This window comes from Crotalus tigris, unplaced genomic scaffold (genome assembly GCF_016545835.1).
Source record: "Crotalus tigris isolate CLP2741 ecotype Arizona unplaced genomic scaffold, ASM1654583v1 scf7180000018765.387419, whole genome shotgun sequence".
In the NCBI taxonomy this organism is placed as follows: Eukaryota; Metazoa; Chordata; class Lepidosauria; order Squamata; family Viperidae; genus Crotalus; species Crotalus tigris.
In genome coordinates this window covers 292139-307929 of record NW_024097188.1, presented here as the reverse complement: position 1 = coordinate 307929, position 15791 = coordinate 292139, and the positions used below count along the sequence as shown (strand labels likewise).

Genomic DNA, 15791 nt, shown 5'->3' with positions numbered 1-15791 from the left:
CGCTGGCTGAGGAATTCTGGGAGTTGAAGTCCACAAGTCATCAAAGGGCCAAGTTTGAAAACCCCTGAGGTAACAGGTTCTGCGGTCTGAAAAAACTTTAAAAATTCCTGCTCTTCCTTTAGTCCTCAGGTTACGACCATAATGGAGCCTGGCCATCATTGGGGGGTAATGTGCGACAGTTGTAAAATGGCTCGCTTGACAACGTTCTCTGCCACGGTCATTAAGCAAATCAGCAGGATGGTGGCATTTTAGGCTCAGAGGCATCTCTGTGTGGTATGTGTAAGTGAGAGAGATAGAGAGGGAGAAAAACACACACACACACCACAATCTTGTTCCAGTATCTCAGGGGCTGCCCCAAAGAAGAGGCAGTCAAGCTATTCTCCAAAGCGCCTGAAGGCAGGACAAGAAGCAACAGACGGAAACCAATCAAGGAGAGAAGCAACCTGGAACTAAGGAGAAACTTCCTGACAGTTAGAACAATTAGCCAGTGGAACAGCCTGCCTCCAGAAGCGGTGAATGCTCCAACACTGGAGGTTTGTAAGAAGAGACTGGACAGCCATTTCTCTGAAATGGTATAGAGTTTCCTGCCTGAGCAGGGGGTTGGACTAGATGACCTCCAACGTCCCTTCCAAAGTCGTCGTTGTCGTCGTCCTCCTCCTCCTCCTCCTCATTATTATTATTATTATTATTCTCCTGTCCCAGTAACCCACCCCAATTTTTAAAGGTGGGGATTGCGGTGACTCAGAAACGGGTCGACAAATAAATACCTTGAGCTCTTCCTCCTTTCCTACTGGTTTATTGATCGGAAGAGGCAGATCAATCAAGTTTTCCATTAGGAAAGTTTTTAAAACTTTATCCCTGGCTAGTTTAAGGCAGGGAATTTCAGGCTGGGCCTCTTTGCAGGCCCTGCTCTCCGAATCCCCCAGATTTTCATGTTCCTGCTCAGACGTTGCTCAAGCCCTGAGTTCGAGACTCGACACACGCTGCAAAAGAGCTCCCCGTCATTCCCAAAAGGCACGGAGGGAGGAGTCCGTGGCTCCTTCTCCTTCCCTCCTCCTCCTCCTCCTCCCCCTCCTCCTTCAAATCATGGTCACCCGGTTCTTGATGTACATGTGGTAGGGATCGCTCGGCTTGTCCACTTCTCGGGACCGCGTGTAGCTGAGGATCAGGCTGCCAACGGTCAGGGCGAACAGGAGCATCATGAAAAGGATGTACATGTAGGCGTAGCTGTCTTTCTCCTCCTCGTCGGCGTTGCTCAGTCGAGGACAGGGCTCCACGCGGGAGACGGTACGGTTGAGGGCCTTCAGCATCACCTCCAGCATCTGGAACCAGGTCTCCGTGTAGTTAGCTGCCATCGTGCTCTTGGGCCGATGCTGGTGGAGCAAAAGAGAAGGAAATTAATGAAGAGAAGGACCAGGGGTGACACGATAGCATCTTCCAAGCTCTGAGGTTCTGCCACAAAGAAGAAGGGGGCGGGTGTCAATCTGTTCTCCAAAGCACCAGAAGGCAGGAGAAGAAGCAACGGATGGAAACTCATCCAGGAGAGAAGCAACCTGGAACCAAGGAGAAACTTCCTGACAGTTAGAACAATTAACCAGTGGAACAACCTGCCTCCAGAAGCGGTGAATGCTCCAACACTGGAAGTTTTTAAGAAGAGACCGGACAGCCATTTGTCCGAAATGGTATAAGGCAGTGATGGCAAACCTTTTAAAGACCGAGTGCCCAAACTGCAACCCAAAACCCACTTACGCATCGTCGGGTGCCGTGTGGGCGTGGCCCATTGGGTGGGTGTGACCCATTGGGTGGGCGTGGCTGCAGTGGTAATGCCAGACTGGGTGGGACTAAAAAGTTCAATCAATCAATTCCAACTTTGCAAGATCTTTTTTTTCCCCTGCGAGAAGTTGAAATTGACTGATTGATTGAATCTTTTTTTTTTTTTTTTGCACATGGCGGCGGAGGCCTAAAGCGAAAAGGTTTTATAAAACCCAGCTGAAGACCCAGGACTGGGGCGACGGCGCGCGTGCCCACAGAGAGGGCTCTGAGTGCCGCTTCTGGCACCCGTGCCATAGGTTCGCCACCACTGGTATAGGGTTTCCTGCCTGGGCAGGGGGGGGGGTTGGACTAGATGACCTCCAAGATCTCCCTCAATTCTGTTATTCTATTCTATTCTATTCTATTCTATATTCCTATTCTGTTCTGTTGTGCTCTGTTGTTTTCTATTCTCTATTCTATTCTATTCTATATTTCATTTCTATTCTATTCTATATTTCTATTCTATTCTATATTTCATTTCTATTCTATTCTATATTTCTATTCTATTCTATTTTATATTTTTATTCTGTTGTGCTCTGTTGTTTTCTATTCTCTATTGAATTCTATTCTATTTTCTATTCTATTCTATATTTCTATTCTATATTTCTACTCTATTCTATTCTACTTCTGTTCTGTTATTATCTAATTCTAGTCTATAATTCTATTCTGTTCTGTTTTGCTCTGTATTCTACTCTCTCTATATTCTATTTTCAGAATATCAGCCACTTCCCGAGAGAACAGTACTGACTCCCTAGTCACGTAGGGGTTCTCAACCTTGGCAACTTTAAGACTTGTGGACTTCAACTCCCAGAATCCCTCAGCCAGCAAAGAATTCTGGGAGTTGAAGTCCACAAGTCTTAAAGTTGCCAAGGTTGAGAACCCCTGCGCCTAGTGAGTATTTGGGGGGAAGGGCCTCCGCAGCCACCTGGAGGTGGGCAAGACCATAGGCCTCCTCTAGGGAGCCCCCCCCCCCCAAAGTTTGACCATCTTCCTCCTTTGTGATCCTCAGGAGATATTCAAACACAGGTAGTCCTCGACAAACCATCACAACGGAGCCCACAATTTCCAATGCCAAGCAGGGCAGGTCTTAAGGTTTGATCCAGTTTATGACCTTTCTTGCCGCAGTCGTTAAAGGAATCACTGCCGTTGTTAAGTGAGTCACAGGGTTCTTAAGCAAATCTGGCTTCCCCATTGACTTTGATCGTCAGGAAGTCGCAAAAGGGGATCATGTGACCCTCCGGGACACAGCAACGGTCGTAAATACGAGTCAGTGGCTAAGCGAATGAATTTTGATCATGTGATCACAGGGATACTGCAACAGTCATAAGTATGAGAAGTGGTCCTCTCTGTGTCACTTTTTTTAAGTGGGTCTAGGTTGAGCAATACCTGTACTATTTTATTTCACTGGATTTTCAACCTTAGCAAAGTTTTATTAGTCTACATCAGGGGTCTTCAAACTTGGCCCTTTGATGATTTGTGGACTTCAACTCCCAGAATTCCTCAGCCAGGCACGCTCACTGAGGAATTCTGGGAGTTGGTCCATCCATGCTGACAGGAATTTTAGATGAAGTCCATCCATGTTGGCTGAGGAATTCTGGGAGTTGAAGTCCATCCATGCTGACTGGGGAATTCTGGGAATTGAAGTCCATCCATGCTGACAGGAATTTTACATGAAGTCCATCTATGCTGACAGGAATTTTAGATGAAGTCCATCTATGCTGACAGGAATTTTTAAATGAAGTCCATCCATGCTGGCTGGGAAATTCTGGGAGTTGAAGTCCATCCATGCTGACAGGAATTTTAGATGAAGTCCATCCATGCTGGCTGGGGAATTCTGGGAGTTGAAGTCCATCCATGCTGACAGGAATTTTAGATGAAGTCCATCCATGCTGGCTGGGGAATTCTGGGAGTTGAAGTCCATCCATGCTGACTGGGGAATTCTGGGAATTGAAGTCCATCCATGCTGACAGGAATTTTACATGAAGTCCATCTATGCTGACAGGAATTTTAGATGAAGTCCATCTATGCTGACAGGAATTTTTAAATGAAGTCCATCCATGCTGGCTGGGAAATTCTGGGAGTTGAAGTCCATCCATGCTGACAGGAATTTTAGATGAAGTCCATCCATGCTGGCTGGGGAATTCTGGGAGTTGAAGTCCATCCATGCTGACCGGAATTTTAGATGAAGTCCATCCATGCTGGCTGGGGAATTCTGGGAGTTGAAGTCCACCCATGCTGGCTGGGGAATTCTGGGAGTTGAAGTCCATCCACGCTGGCTGGGAAATTCTGGGAGTTGAAGTCCATCCATGCTGACAGGAATTTTAGATGAAGTCCATCCATGCTGGCTGGGAAATTCTGGGAGTTGAAGTCCACCCCATGCTGGCTGGGGAATTCTGGGAGTTGAAGTCCATCCACGCTGGCTGGGAAATTCTGGGAGTTGAAGTCCATCCATGCTGACAGGAATTTTAGATGAAGTCCATCCATGCTGGCTGGGAAATTCTGGGAGTTGAAGTCCATCCATGCTGGCTGGGAAATTCTGGGAGTTGAAGTCCATCCATGCTGACAGGAATTTTAAGGCAAGTCCATCCGTGCTGACTAGGGAATTCTGGGAGCTGAAGTCCACAAGTCATCAAAGGCCAAGTCTGAAGACTCCTAGTCTACATCTTGATAGAACAGGCTTGATTATTCCTGATTTACTGTTATTATTGTTTTCATGCATTTGATTTTTTTTTGTATGGTTGCGATAAGGATTTTGTTGTGACTTTTGGAGTAAAACCGGCTATATAAATACCAAATTAATGCAATTTTAAAGAAAACTTCCAGGTCACTCATGATCTTTTTTTTTTTTTACTCTCCGTGTTTATTTATTTTCCAATATTGTTGTCCAACTGGGGAGACTGCTAGCAGGGTACAACAGAGGCTAGCGATAAAATGGGGGAAAAAAGAATTTACCTTGCCATAAAACCGAAGAACAGAATAACGGTGTTGGAAGAGACCTTGGAGGTCATCTAGTCCAACCCCCTGGTCTGGCAGGAAACCCTATCCCATTTCAGACAAATTGCTGTCCAGTCTCTTCTTAAAAACCTCCAGTATTGGAGCATTCACCATTTCTGGAGGCAGGTTGTTCCACTGGTTAATTGTCCTCACTGTTAGGAAGTTTCTCCTTAGTTTCAGGTTGCTTCTCTCCTTGATTAGTTCCCATCCGTGGCTTCTTGTCCTGCCTTCAGGCGTTTTGGAGAACAGCTTGACTCCCTCTTCTTTGGGGCAGCCTCTGAGATACTGGAAGACTGCTATCCTGTCCCCCCTCGTCCTTCTCTTCGTTAAACTAGACATCCCCAATTCCAGCCACCGTTCCTTATATATTTTAGCCTCCAGTCCCCTGATCATCTCTGTGGCTCTTCTCTGCACTCTTTCTAGAGTCTCAACATCCTTTTTACATCGTGGTGACCAAAACTGGATGAAGGATTCCAAATGTGGCCTTACAGTGGTGCGGTGGTCCTCTCCACCTTGTGTTAGAGGAAACCTCGACTTACAAAGCACTCAGAGGAGCTTATAACAGATCCTATTTTGTTCCTGCATTGTGCACTGGAAGCACTACTCCTTTTTCTTTTATGCCTAATCTCAAGATTGTCCACCAAAGTCTTTTTTTTTTTTCCCCAGCCGATCCGGTTCCTGTTTACCTCGCTGTTCTTTCCCAATCTTCTTAGTAACCCGATAACAGTCATACCTGGCCTCCAGGTGTGTGTTTGGAAAACTTGCCCCCTCTTGCAAAGCATTACAGCTTTTAAGGGTGTAGGGTTTGTTCCCCTCTTAGTGTGTGTTTCTGAAACTTGGCCACTTTAAGGCCTGTGGACTCCAATTCCCAGAATTCTGGGGAATTCAGAAGATGTGGGTGTTCCACCACGAGAGATTTTCAAGAAGAGATGGGACATCAGTTTGTCTGAAATGGTATAGGGTCTCCCGCCTCTGCAGAGGGCTGGACTAGATGATCTCAAGATGCATTCCAACTCTGTTACTCAGTTATTCTGTTAAGACGAGGGGGGACGAGGGGGGGACATGATAGCAGTGTTCCAGTATCTCAGGGGCTGCCCCAAAGAAGAGGGAGTCAAGCTGTTCTCCAAAGCCCCTGAAGGCAGGACAAGAAGCAACGGATGGAAACTAATCAAGGAGAGAAGCAACCTGGAACTAAGGAGACACTTCCTGACAGTGAGAATGATTAATCAGTGGAACCACCTGCCTCCAGAAGCTGGGAATGCTGGAAGTTTTTAAGAAGAGACTGGACAGCCATTTGTCCAAAATGGTATAGGGTTTCCTGCCTGAGCAGGGGGTTGGACTAGATGACCTCCAAGGTCCCTTCCAATTCTATTATTATTATTATTATTATTATTATTATTATTATTATTATTATTATTATTGATAATCGCACAGTCAGCCAGATGTTCAGACTGGATTTGGCATTTTGTCTACCTATCGAGTCCTTACCCAGGACCTGGGATAGGCAGATGTGGATGTTTGATGGTATTACAGATATCGTTGCAGGATGGAAGCAGTTCCTAGCAAGGCCGCCTTTTGCAATTGACTAGCGGCGAATTTGTCAATGCCAATGGTGTTCAAGTGGTGCTCCAGTTGTTTTGGGATTGCACCCAAGGCACCTATGACTATTGGTACTACCCTTGCTTGCTTTTGCCACAGTCTTTCTATTATTATTGCTGTTGTTTTATTATTATTGTTATTATTGACAAACAGGACACCGGGGAAAAATATTTTTTTCTCCTCTAAGAGATCAGCCTTAAATATTATAATTCATGCCTTTCCTGGACTAGGCAGGTTGTTATGAACCAGCTTGGTGGGAACACTTAAGGTTCCTGCCAGCCGCCAAACAAAAGCTGATGGATCACTTGGTGCAAATTTGCACAACTGGGTGAGATCGGTTACACACCGACACAAAACGCTGTTCATTCCTTCAAACCCAAGTCCCGTTGCATTCAATGCGACTTGCTCTTTGCAGGCTAAAACGCTCCCTTTTATGACTACTGAACCGCAAGATGCAATTAACCTCAAGATTTTGTCGACTTCCCTAATAGCAAAAGTCTAGTTTAGGCTTCTTATTACAAAAAAACAACAACAAGAAAAAAAAACTAGTCCGACGAGTTTCAGATCTTAAAAGTTTCATTTCTGCCAATCGCTTCCTGATGGCTGCAAGAATCAAGGGCTCTTTTGTGCAATTCAACACACACACACACACACACACACACACACACACACACACACACACCTGCTAACTTTCCATCTTCCCCTCAACAACTGCATGGGTTTTGTTCAACAACCGTGGCCCCAAAAAATAAATAAAAAAAATAAGATCACAAAATCAGCACGACTCACTGAACCAACCGCCTCGCTTAGCAACGGAAATGCCGGTCCCGAGCCAAGTCGTATCTGGAGGACTGTCTGTGCTTCTGCTCACCGAAGAAGGGACGGGTGAGAAAATTATCTCTGCCGTAGGCAAAGCCCAAAGCAGAAACCTGCGTAAAATGAAAAGCAGAAACGGTGAGGGAGGCTTTTTATCTTCCAGACAGAACTAGATCCTCCCTCCAGGCAATTGTCTGTTTTGGTTAAATGCCCTGGAACACCGGATCGTCGGATCGCCGAATGAATTATCCTGGCGAGCTTCTGATATGTCATTAAAGGTTTAAGCCAGTCAAGATTCTGTCAGACTCCGCCTGATTTCTGGTTACCCTAACGCGGCTCTCTTTCTACAAATGGTTGCAAGACTTGAGTATCTCAGGATAAGAGAAGAACAGGGTGGGAAGGGGCCTTGGAGGTCATCTAGTCCAACCCCCTGCTCAGGCAGGAAACCCTATACCATTTCAGACAAATGGCTGTCCAGTCTCTTCTTAAAAACTTCCAGTGTTGGAGCATTCACCGCTTCTGGAGGCAGGTGGTTCCACTGATTAATTGTTCTCACTGTCAGGAAGTTTCTCCTTAGTTCCAGGTTGCTTCTCTCCTTGATGAGTTTCCATCTGTTGCTTCTCGTCCTGCCTTCAGGCGCTTGGGAGAATAGCTTGACTTCCTTTTCTTTGGGGCAGTCCCTGAGATACTGGAAGACTGCTATCCTGTCCCCCCTCGTCCTTCTCTTCATTAAACTAGACATCCCCAATTCCAGCAACCGTTCCTTATATGCTTTAGCCTCCAGTCCCCTGATCATCTTTGTGGCTCTTCTCTGCATTCTTCCTAAAGTCTCAACATCTTTTCTGCATTGTGGTGATCAAAACTGGATGTCGTATTCTAATAATCTCCTTCGCTCGGATATTCAGCCATTCAGCCATTTAACAAGATCACTGATCTTGCAGAGACCTGTTTGTTCATTTTTAAACGCTGCCTTCGGGATCGCGGTTGAAGTAGCTCTTTCGTTTTCAGCGGTTGGTCGATTGGATGGATGACCATGTGTCCATTTATTGACTTATTGTCAAATTCTCTTTCTCTCCTTGATTTCGCTTGGGTGACAACTGTGGTCCCGGTTAGATCAAACATGTGTCCTTCTGAATCTTTGTGGACAGACATGAGGGACAGTGGGTCATGTCTTTGGACAGCCAGGACGTGTTTGCATATTGCTTGAGCAGGGGGCTGGACTAGAAGACCTCCAAGATCCCTTCCAGCTCTATTCTATTCTATTCTATTCTATTCTGTATTTCTATTCTATTCTATTCTATTTCTATTCCATTCTATTCTAATCTATTCTACTCTATTCTATTCATCATTATTCTCTTCTCTTCATTATTTTCTTCTCTTCTCATCTCGTCTCTTCTCTTCTACTCTACTCTACTCTATTCTATTCCATCTTCTATTCTATTCTACTCTCTTCTATTCATCATTCTTCTCTTCTCCTCTCCTCTCCTGTCCTCTCCTCTCCTATACTATTCTATTCTATTCTATTCTATTCATTCTTCTCTTCTTTTCTATTATTCTATTTTATTCTATTCTGTTCTGTTCTGTAAATTCTCACCGTTTTTGTAAACTATTTCTATTTATTTATTTATTTTACAAAGACTGATGGAGCCAGCAGAGGTAGCTAAACTGACTGAACGGATTAAAGAAAAAAAAATACAAATACTTTTATTGGCACATGGAAACCACTTCTAGATTTTGTTCTTGAGATGAGGGGGGAAAATGAAATTTTGATTGTGGACTTTACCAATTATTGACAGAGTCGATTATACTGAAATGGCTAGTTTATGTTATTTTGCAAAAGTAAGACTTGGTGGAGGTTTAAAGTTGTTATTCTATTGCACTACAGAAAGCCCAAAGTCAGTGCCTTTTTTAAACACTTTTTTTCTCCCTTACCTCACTTTTCTACTCCCTTTCCTCTCCCCCATCTTTCCAGCTGTTTATTTTGCATTTCGATTGTATCGTGTGTTATAAACTAATAAAACTTTGTAAAAAAAATTCTGATTTTCCAGAAATCTTCAGATCATCCATATAAGGCAAATGGGAGATTTTATTAGCTTTTTTTTTTTTTTTGCTATTATCAAGGTTTGTTTTCTGCAAAGTTACTGAAACTGGGATCAGGGCAATGACAAACAATACGGTTGATGCCTCTCCTGATCTTGACAATCCCATATTTTTCACTTCCAACCACCTATTCTGATTTCCACCGCTTTGTTGCTTTTTCTATAAACATGCTGATGTTTTTAGTGACACTGGCTATTTCCAAACATTTGATGGTCCAACTATGGGCTAATGAATCAAATGTCTTTCTTTCTATTGTTTTAGCTCACATGCTGTTCCATTTTGGAGCACATTGCCTCAAGACAAAATGTTTTTGATAAACATTAAGAACACAATACACACACACATACCCACACACACACACACACACACACACTCATATACACAATGCACTGCCGCTTGGGAGCAACCTCACATCCACGATTGGAGGGGGCAGAAGGACAAATGAAATCATAAGCTCAATGCAAATTGGGATGATGTTCCTAGAATATGAAATAACAGAGTTGGAAGAGACCTTGGAGGTCATCTAGTCCAACCCACCACTCAGACAGAAGATGAGACCATTCCAGACAAGTGGTCGTCCTGTCTCTTCTTAAAAACTTTCAGCGATGGAAAACCCACAACTTCTGGAGGCAGGTGGTTCCACTGGTTAATTGTTCTCACTGTCAGGAAGTTTCTCCTTAACTCCAGGTTGCTTCTCTCCTTGATTGGTTTCCATCCGTTGCAGGACAGAGAGACAGAGAGAGAAAGGAGGAGAGTGAGAGAGAGAGAAAGCAGAGAGAAAAGACAGAGAGAAAAGAGAGAGAAAGAGAATGAGAGACAGAGACAGAGAGAAAGAAAGAGAAAGCAGGAGAGTGAGAGAAAGAGCGAAAAGAGAGAGAAAGAGAGAGAAAGAGACGAAGAGACAGACATAGAGACTGAGAGAGAGAGAGAGAGAGAAAGAGAGAGAGAAAGCAGGAAAGTGAGAGAGAGAAAAGAGAGAGAGAGAGAGAAAAGAGAGAGAAAGAGACAGAGAGACAGAGAGACAAGAGAGACAGAGACAAACACAGAGACAGAGAGAAAGAGAGGGTGAGAGAGAAAGAGTGAAAGAGAGAAAGAGAGAAAGAGAGACAGACAGACAGAGAGACAGGGAGAGACAGAGTGAGAGAGAGAAAGCAAGAGAGAGAGAGAGAGAGAGAAAGAAAGAAAGAAAGAAAGAGAGAGAGACACACACAGAGAGAGTGAAAGAGAGAAATCAGAGAAAAACAGAGAGAAAGAGAGAGGGTGAGAGAGAAAAGGAGAAAGAGAGACAGACGGACAGACAGGGAGAGACAGAGAGAGAGAAAGAGAGAGAAAGAAAGAAAGAAAGAAAGAAAGAAAGAAAGAAAGAAAGAGAGACAGAGACAGTGAAAGAGAGAGAAATCAGAGAAAAACAGAGAGAGAGAGAAAGAGAGAATCCCTGTCCCCAGAATTAATCCCTCTCATGAGCTTCTTCAGAGCTGCAGAGGTCAGCGAGTCCAGAGGTCAAAGAAGCCGATGGACAGATTGCACCTTCCTTTCTGGAACCCCGCAGGGAGTCCAGAAGGAACAGCCACACCTGCCTTTCTCGGGCCCAAAACCCTTCCTGGCACCTGGGGGGGGGGAATTAAAAAGCCACTCTTTTGCAGAGGACATTGGTGCCCACCTGGCTGGTGGTCAAGACGTTGGCCTAGCTTGAGGAGACCCACCTTGGAAACAATCCAAGGGAGAGCCCACCTGGCAGGGTCATTGTTCCAGAAACAACGTGAAGACCGATTGCCACAGAAACCACCCCAAGGTCCCGGTGAAAAGCTGAAATCTAGGGAGTCCTCAACTTACGTCCACTCATTTAGTCACCATTCAAAGCTACAACAGTAACCGTTTTTCACACTTACGACTGTCACTGCACCCCCCCCTTCACGGTCACGTGATCAAAATTCGGACGCTCGGCAACTGACTCACATTTACGGCGGTCGCAGCGCCCCGGGGGTCACGTGATCCCCTTTTGCGCAAGGACCACCTGTACAAGAGCCCACCCACCCACCAAATCTGTAAAACAGTGGTTCTCAACCTGTGGGTCGGGACCCCATTTGGGGTCGAACGACCATTTCTCGGGGGTCGCCAAACAACGCAGTCCGCCATTTTCCCCCCCTTTTCCTTAGCTGTGCTCCTCCCTTTTATTCTATTGGCTTTTGAAAGCCAATAGAATAGACGCTCTTGAATAGAGTCTAATTCTATTGGCTTTCCAAAGCCAATAGGAATTGTCCAGGTTGTCTCTGCCCTGCTGAGCCCGCCAAAAGTCCCATTCTGCAAACGGTGCTGCAGCAGTTGAGTAGTCCTCAACTTACGACCGGTTGAGTAGTCCTCGACTTACAACCGGTTGGGCGTCGCGGCATTAAAAAGGTTGAGAACCACTGCTGTAGAATATTAGCCTGGATGTAGAACATCGATCGAAGAAAAATCCCGTTTTAAGAAATGCATTTGCGGTTGACGCAGCAACTCTTAAACTAACAATATCTAAAAAAAAAAGCCCTGGGAAATGGGAGGCAAATTTCAGCCTTCTGAGATATATTGCCCTGTGTTCTTAAGAGAACCGGAGACAGGATGTTCACCCACTGGTTGCGCAACTTGTGACTGCTCAGGTGAACTTGACACCCACACCAAGTTTCGTAACTTTTTGAAAAACGTCTGACTTGAAAGGTACAATTTCTCCTTTGCCTGTCCCAAGAGATTAGCTTTATTGCCATCTCTCTAGAACAGGGTTTCTCAACTTTGGCTGCTTTAAGCCTGCTGGACTTCAAGTCCCAGAATTCCCCAGCCAGCCTGCTTTAAGACAGATGGACTTCAAGTCCCAGAATTCCCCAGCCAGCCTGCTTTAAGACAGATGGACTTCAAGTCCCAGAATTCCCCAGCCAGCCTGCTTTAAGATGGATGGACTTCAATTCCCAGAAATCTCCAGCCAGCATGCTTTAAGACAGATGGACTTCAAATCCCAGAATTCCCCAGCCAGCCTGCTTTAAGACAGATGGACTTCAAGTCCCAGAATTCCCCAGCCAGCCTCCTTTAAGATGGATGGACTTCAAGTCCCAAAATTCCCCAGCCAGCCTGCTTTAAGATGGGTGGACTTCAATTCCCAGAATTCCCCAGCCAGCATGCTCTAAGACGGATGGACTTCAATTCCCAGAATTCCCCAGCCAGCATGCTTTAAGACCGGTGGACTTCAAGCCCCAGAATTCCCCAGCCAGCCTGCTTTAAGACAGATGGACTTCAAGTCCCAGAATTCCCCAGCCAGCCTGCTTTAAGATGGGTGGACTTCAATTTCCAGAATTCCCCAGCCAGCCTGCTTTAAGACGGATGGATTTCAATTCCCAGAAATCTCCAGCCAGCATGCTTTAAGATGGGTGGACTTCAATTCCCAGAATTCCCCAGCCAGCCTGCTTTAAGACGGATGAACTTCTATTCCCAGAAATCCCCAGCCAGCTTGCTTTAAGATGGATGAACTTCTATTCCCAGAAATCCCCAGCCAGCTTGCTTTAAGACGGATGAACTTCTATTCCCAGAAATCCCCAGCCAGCTTGCTTTAAGACGGATGAACTTCTATTCCCAGAAATCCCCAGCCAGCTTGCTTTAAGACGGATGAACTTCTATTCCCAGAAATCCCCAGCCAGCCTGCTTTAAGATGGGTAGACTACAACTCCTACAATTCTCCAGCCAGGATGTTTTAAGACAGGTGGACTTCAACTCCCAGAATTCCCCAGCCATCATATCTGGCTGAGGAACTCTGGGAGTTGAAGTCCACCTAAATTAAAGTAGCCAAGATTGAGAAACATTACTCTACAAATCTAAGAGACTTCCGTTTTTTCCTCCAGTGATGTGAACCAGGACCAAAGCTGGCTTGTCTGTGTGCTATTTAAAATTTTTAAAAATCCACCACATGTGTGCATCCGTTCACCACTATCACAACCTCCCTGTTATCACGCCCGTCTGTTCTGTGAATGGCCCCTGTTCATAAAGTAATTATTACAGCTTCTGTTTCCTGCTTTTCCTCTCTGGCTGACCTCAGTGTTTACAATTTCCACTCATTCCAGGACGGGTGTGTAAATACAACCTCAAGGTGCCTCTAAATGCACCGACAGCCAAAGAGAGCTGGAAAAGGGTCCCTGCAAAGAGGCTGATGCCAAAGATGGGGGGAGCAGAGTATTCCATAATAATCAGAGTCATTGGGCCCTTTGCAAGTTTATAATTTCCTATCAAACCCAGAAGCAGAATCCTTTGCAGAGGGTGTTCATTAGCTGTCCAGAGTTGCTCTGAATAGCCACGTAAATAAAATAAGGCAAAATATATAAATGTAAATGAAAGTAGGATCCAATGAAATACGAATGAGATAAACCAAAAAAGTAAGTCAAACAAAACAAATAAAATTAAGTAATATGAAAGAAAAACAGCTTGCATCCTGCAAGGATATCAGTAACACCCTCAAAGGTCCACATCTTGCCCATTCTGGACCCTTTGAGAAGGACACAACAGATGGACCTAAATGTCAAATCCACTCTGAACATCTGGCTGACTGTGTGAGGAACAACGAAGTAAAATAAAAATAAAATTACGTGAAACGAAAAGCAAAGCAAAACAAAAGAAAACGAGATAAAAGAAAATAGTAAAATACAATAAAACGTAACGTAAAATAAAATATGGTGGAAAGGCTGCACAATTTCTGCACAGGGGATGGATGGATGGATCGATGGATGGATGGAGAGAGAGAGAGATAGGAAAGAGAGAGAGAGAGGGAGGGAGGGAGGGAGAGAGAGATCAATAGATAGATATAGATATGGATGGGAGGGTGGATAGGGATAGATAGATAGATAGATAGATAGATAGATAGATAGATAGATAGATAGATAGATAGATAGGAAAGAGAGAAAGGGAGAGAGGGAGGGAGAAAGAGAGCAATAGATAGATATAGATAAGGATGGATGGGTGGACAGAGATGGTAGATAGATAGATAGATAGATAGATAGATAGATAGATAGATAGATAGATAGATAGGAAAGAGAGAGGGAGGGAGGGAGGGAGGGAGGGAGAGAGAGATCAATAGATATAGATATGGATGGGTGGGTGGATAGGGATAGATAGATAGAGATAGATAGATAAATGATAGATAGATAGATAGATAGATAGATAGATAGATAGATAGATAGATAGACAGATAGATAGATAGGTAGACAGATAGATAGATAAAGATAGGTAGATGATAGATATAGATAGAGATAGAGATAGATAGATAGATAGAGAGATAGAGAGATAGAGAGATAGATGAGAGAGGAGAGATGATAAATAAATGATAGATAGATAGATATAGATAAAGATAAGTAGATGATAGATAGATAGATAGATAGATAGATAGATAGATAGATAGATAGATAGATAGATAGATGAGGAGAGATGATAAATAAATGATAGATAGATAGAGATAGATAAAGATAAGTAGATGATAGATAGATAGATAGATAGATAGATAGATAGATAGATAGATAGATAGATAGATAGATAGATAGATGAGAGAGAGAGAGAGAGACAGACAGACAGACAGCTTTCTGAACAGGTTGTAGCCTCTTTCTCACACACACATTGCTCACTCTGAGCTGGGAATCCACTGACCTCAGTCCAGTCCTGATTGTAAGGAACCGTCTAGTTTCCCACGGGTGCTTTTTAATCCTCCACCTGGCTCCCTCCCCATCCCTGGATCTGCCTCGCAAAGAGACCCTACCTGGCTTCCGTTCCAGTTCACACGACCTTCTAAGGCTGGGAGTTCCCGTCCCTTGGCAACTTCAAGACGGTGGGGGGGGGGACTTCAGCCCTCAGAACCCCCCAGCCCTGGGAGTCGGAGTCCACCTGTCTGAAAGTTGGCCAGGTTGAAGAACCCTCTTCTACCTAAGCCAGGGGCTGCGTTCCCACAACCCTCCCCCAAACTAGACCGACTCGGGTTCCACCTGACCATCTGCGGAGCCTCTGCGGGCAACCGGATCAGCACCACCCCCTCCCCGAGGCTTCTCGCCTGCAGACCCCGGCCCGGGCCGAGCAAGCGAGGGGCGCTCTGCACGTGCCCAGAGGCGCCCTGGCCGGACCGCCCAGGCTGTCCTCCGGCTCCGATCTACTCACCCAAGCGCCGGACTGGGCGCTTGGCCCCTCCGACCCGGATTCGCACTCACCTCTGCCCCGCGGCGCCCTCCAGATGCGACTGGCCCAGCCCCGTCCGCGGGCGCCGCCTCGGAGCGCAGGGCGTGGGGGGGGGGTGGAGAGGCGAAGCTCCGCCAGCCCTTCCTCCGCCGGCGGATCGGGGATCCCGGATCAACTTCCCCGGTGGAACTCCTGCCTGGCGGGCTGCAGGGACGGGGGGGGGGGGGAAGCCCACGGGCGCCAGGAGCAGGCGGCGAGCACGAGCCGCGGGCGCAGGTTGCAGATCTATCAGCCAGCCG

General features: G+C 45.5%; 1 protein-coding gene across 1 annotated transcript; it reads right to left on the bottom strand.

Annotated features, from left to right (window-relative positions):
• Nucleotides 1-780: 780 nt before the first annotated feature.
• Nucleotides 781-15656, bottom strand: KCNE3 (potassium voltage-gated channel subfamily E regulatory subunit 3). The gene is made up of 2 exons (XM_039355895.1): nt 15525-15656; nt 781-1373 (listed from the first exon to the last, which is right to left on the bottom strand). The coding sequence occupies exon 2, from the start codon at nt 1353-1355 to the stop codon at nt 1080-1082; it is 276 nt and encodes a 91-aa protein (XP_039211829.1). The 5' UTR covers nt 1356-1373; nt 15525-15656; the 3' UTR covers nt 781-1079.
• Nucleotides 15657-15791: the final 135 nt, after the last annotated feature.

What these genes read in the sequence shown, in the direction of transcription:
- KCNE3 (XM_039355895.1), bottom strand. Translation starts at nt 1,355, where the DNA reads ATGGCAGCTAACTACACGGAGACCTGGTTCCAGATGCTGGAGGTGATG.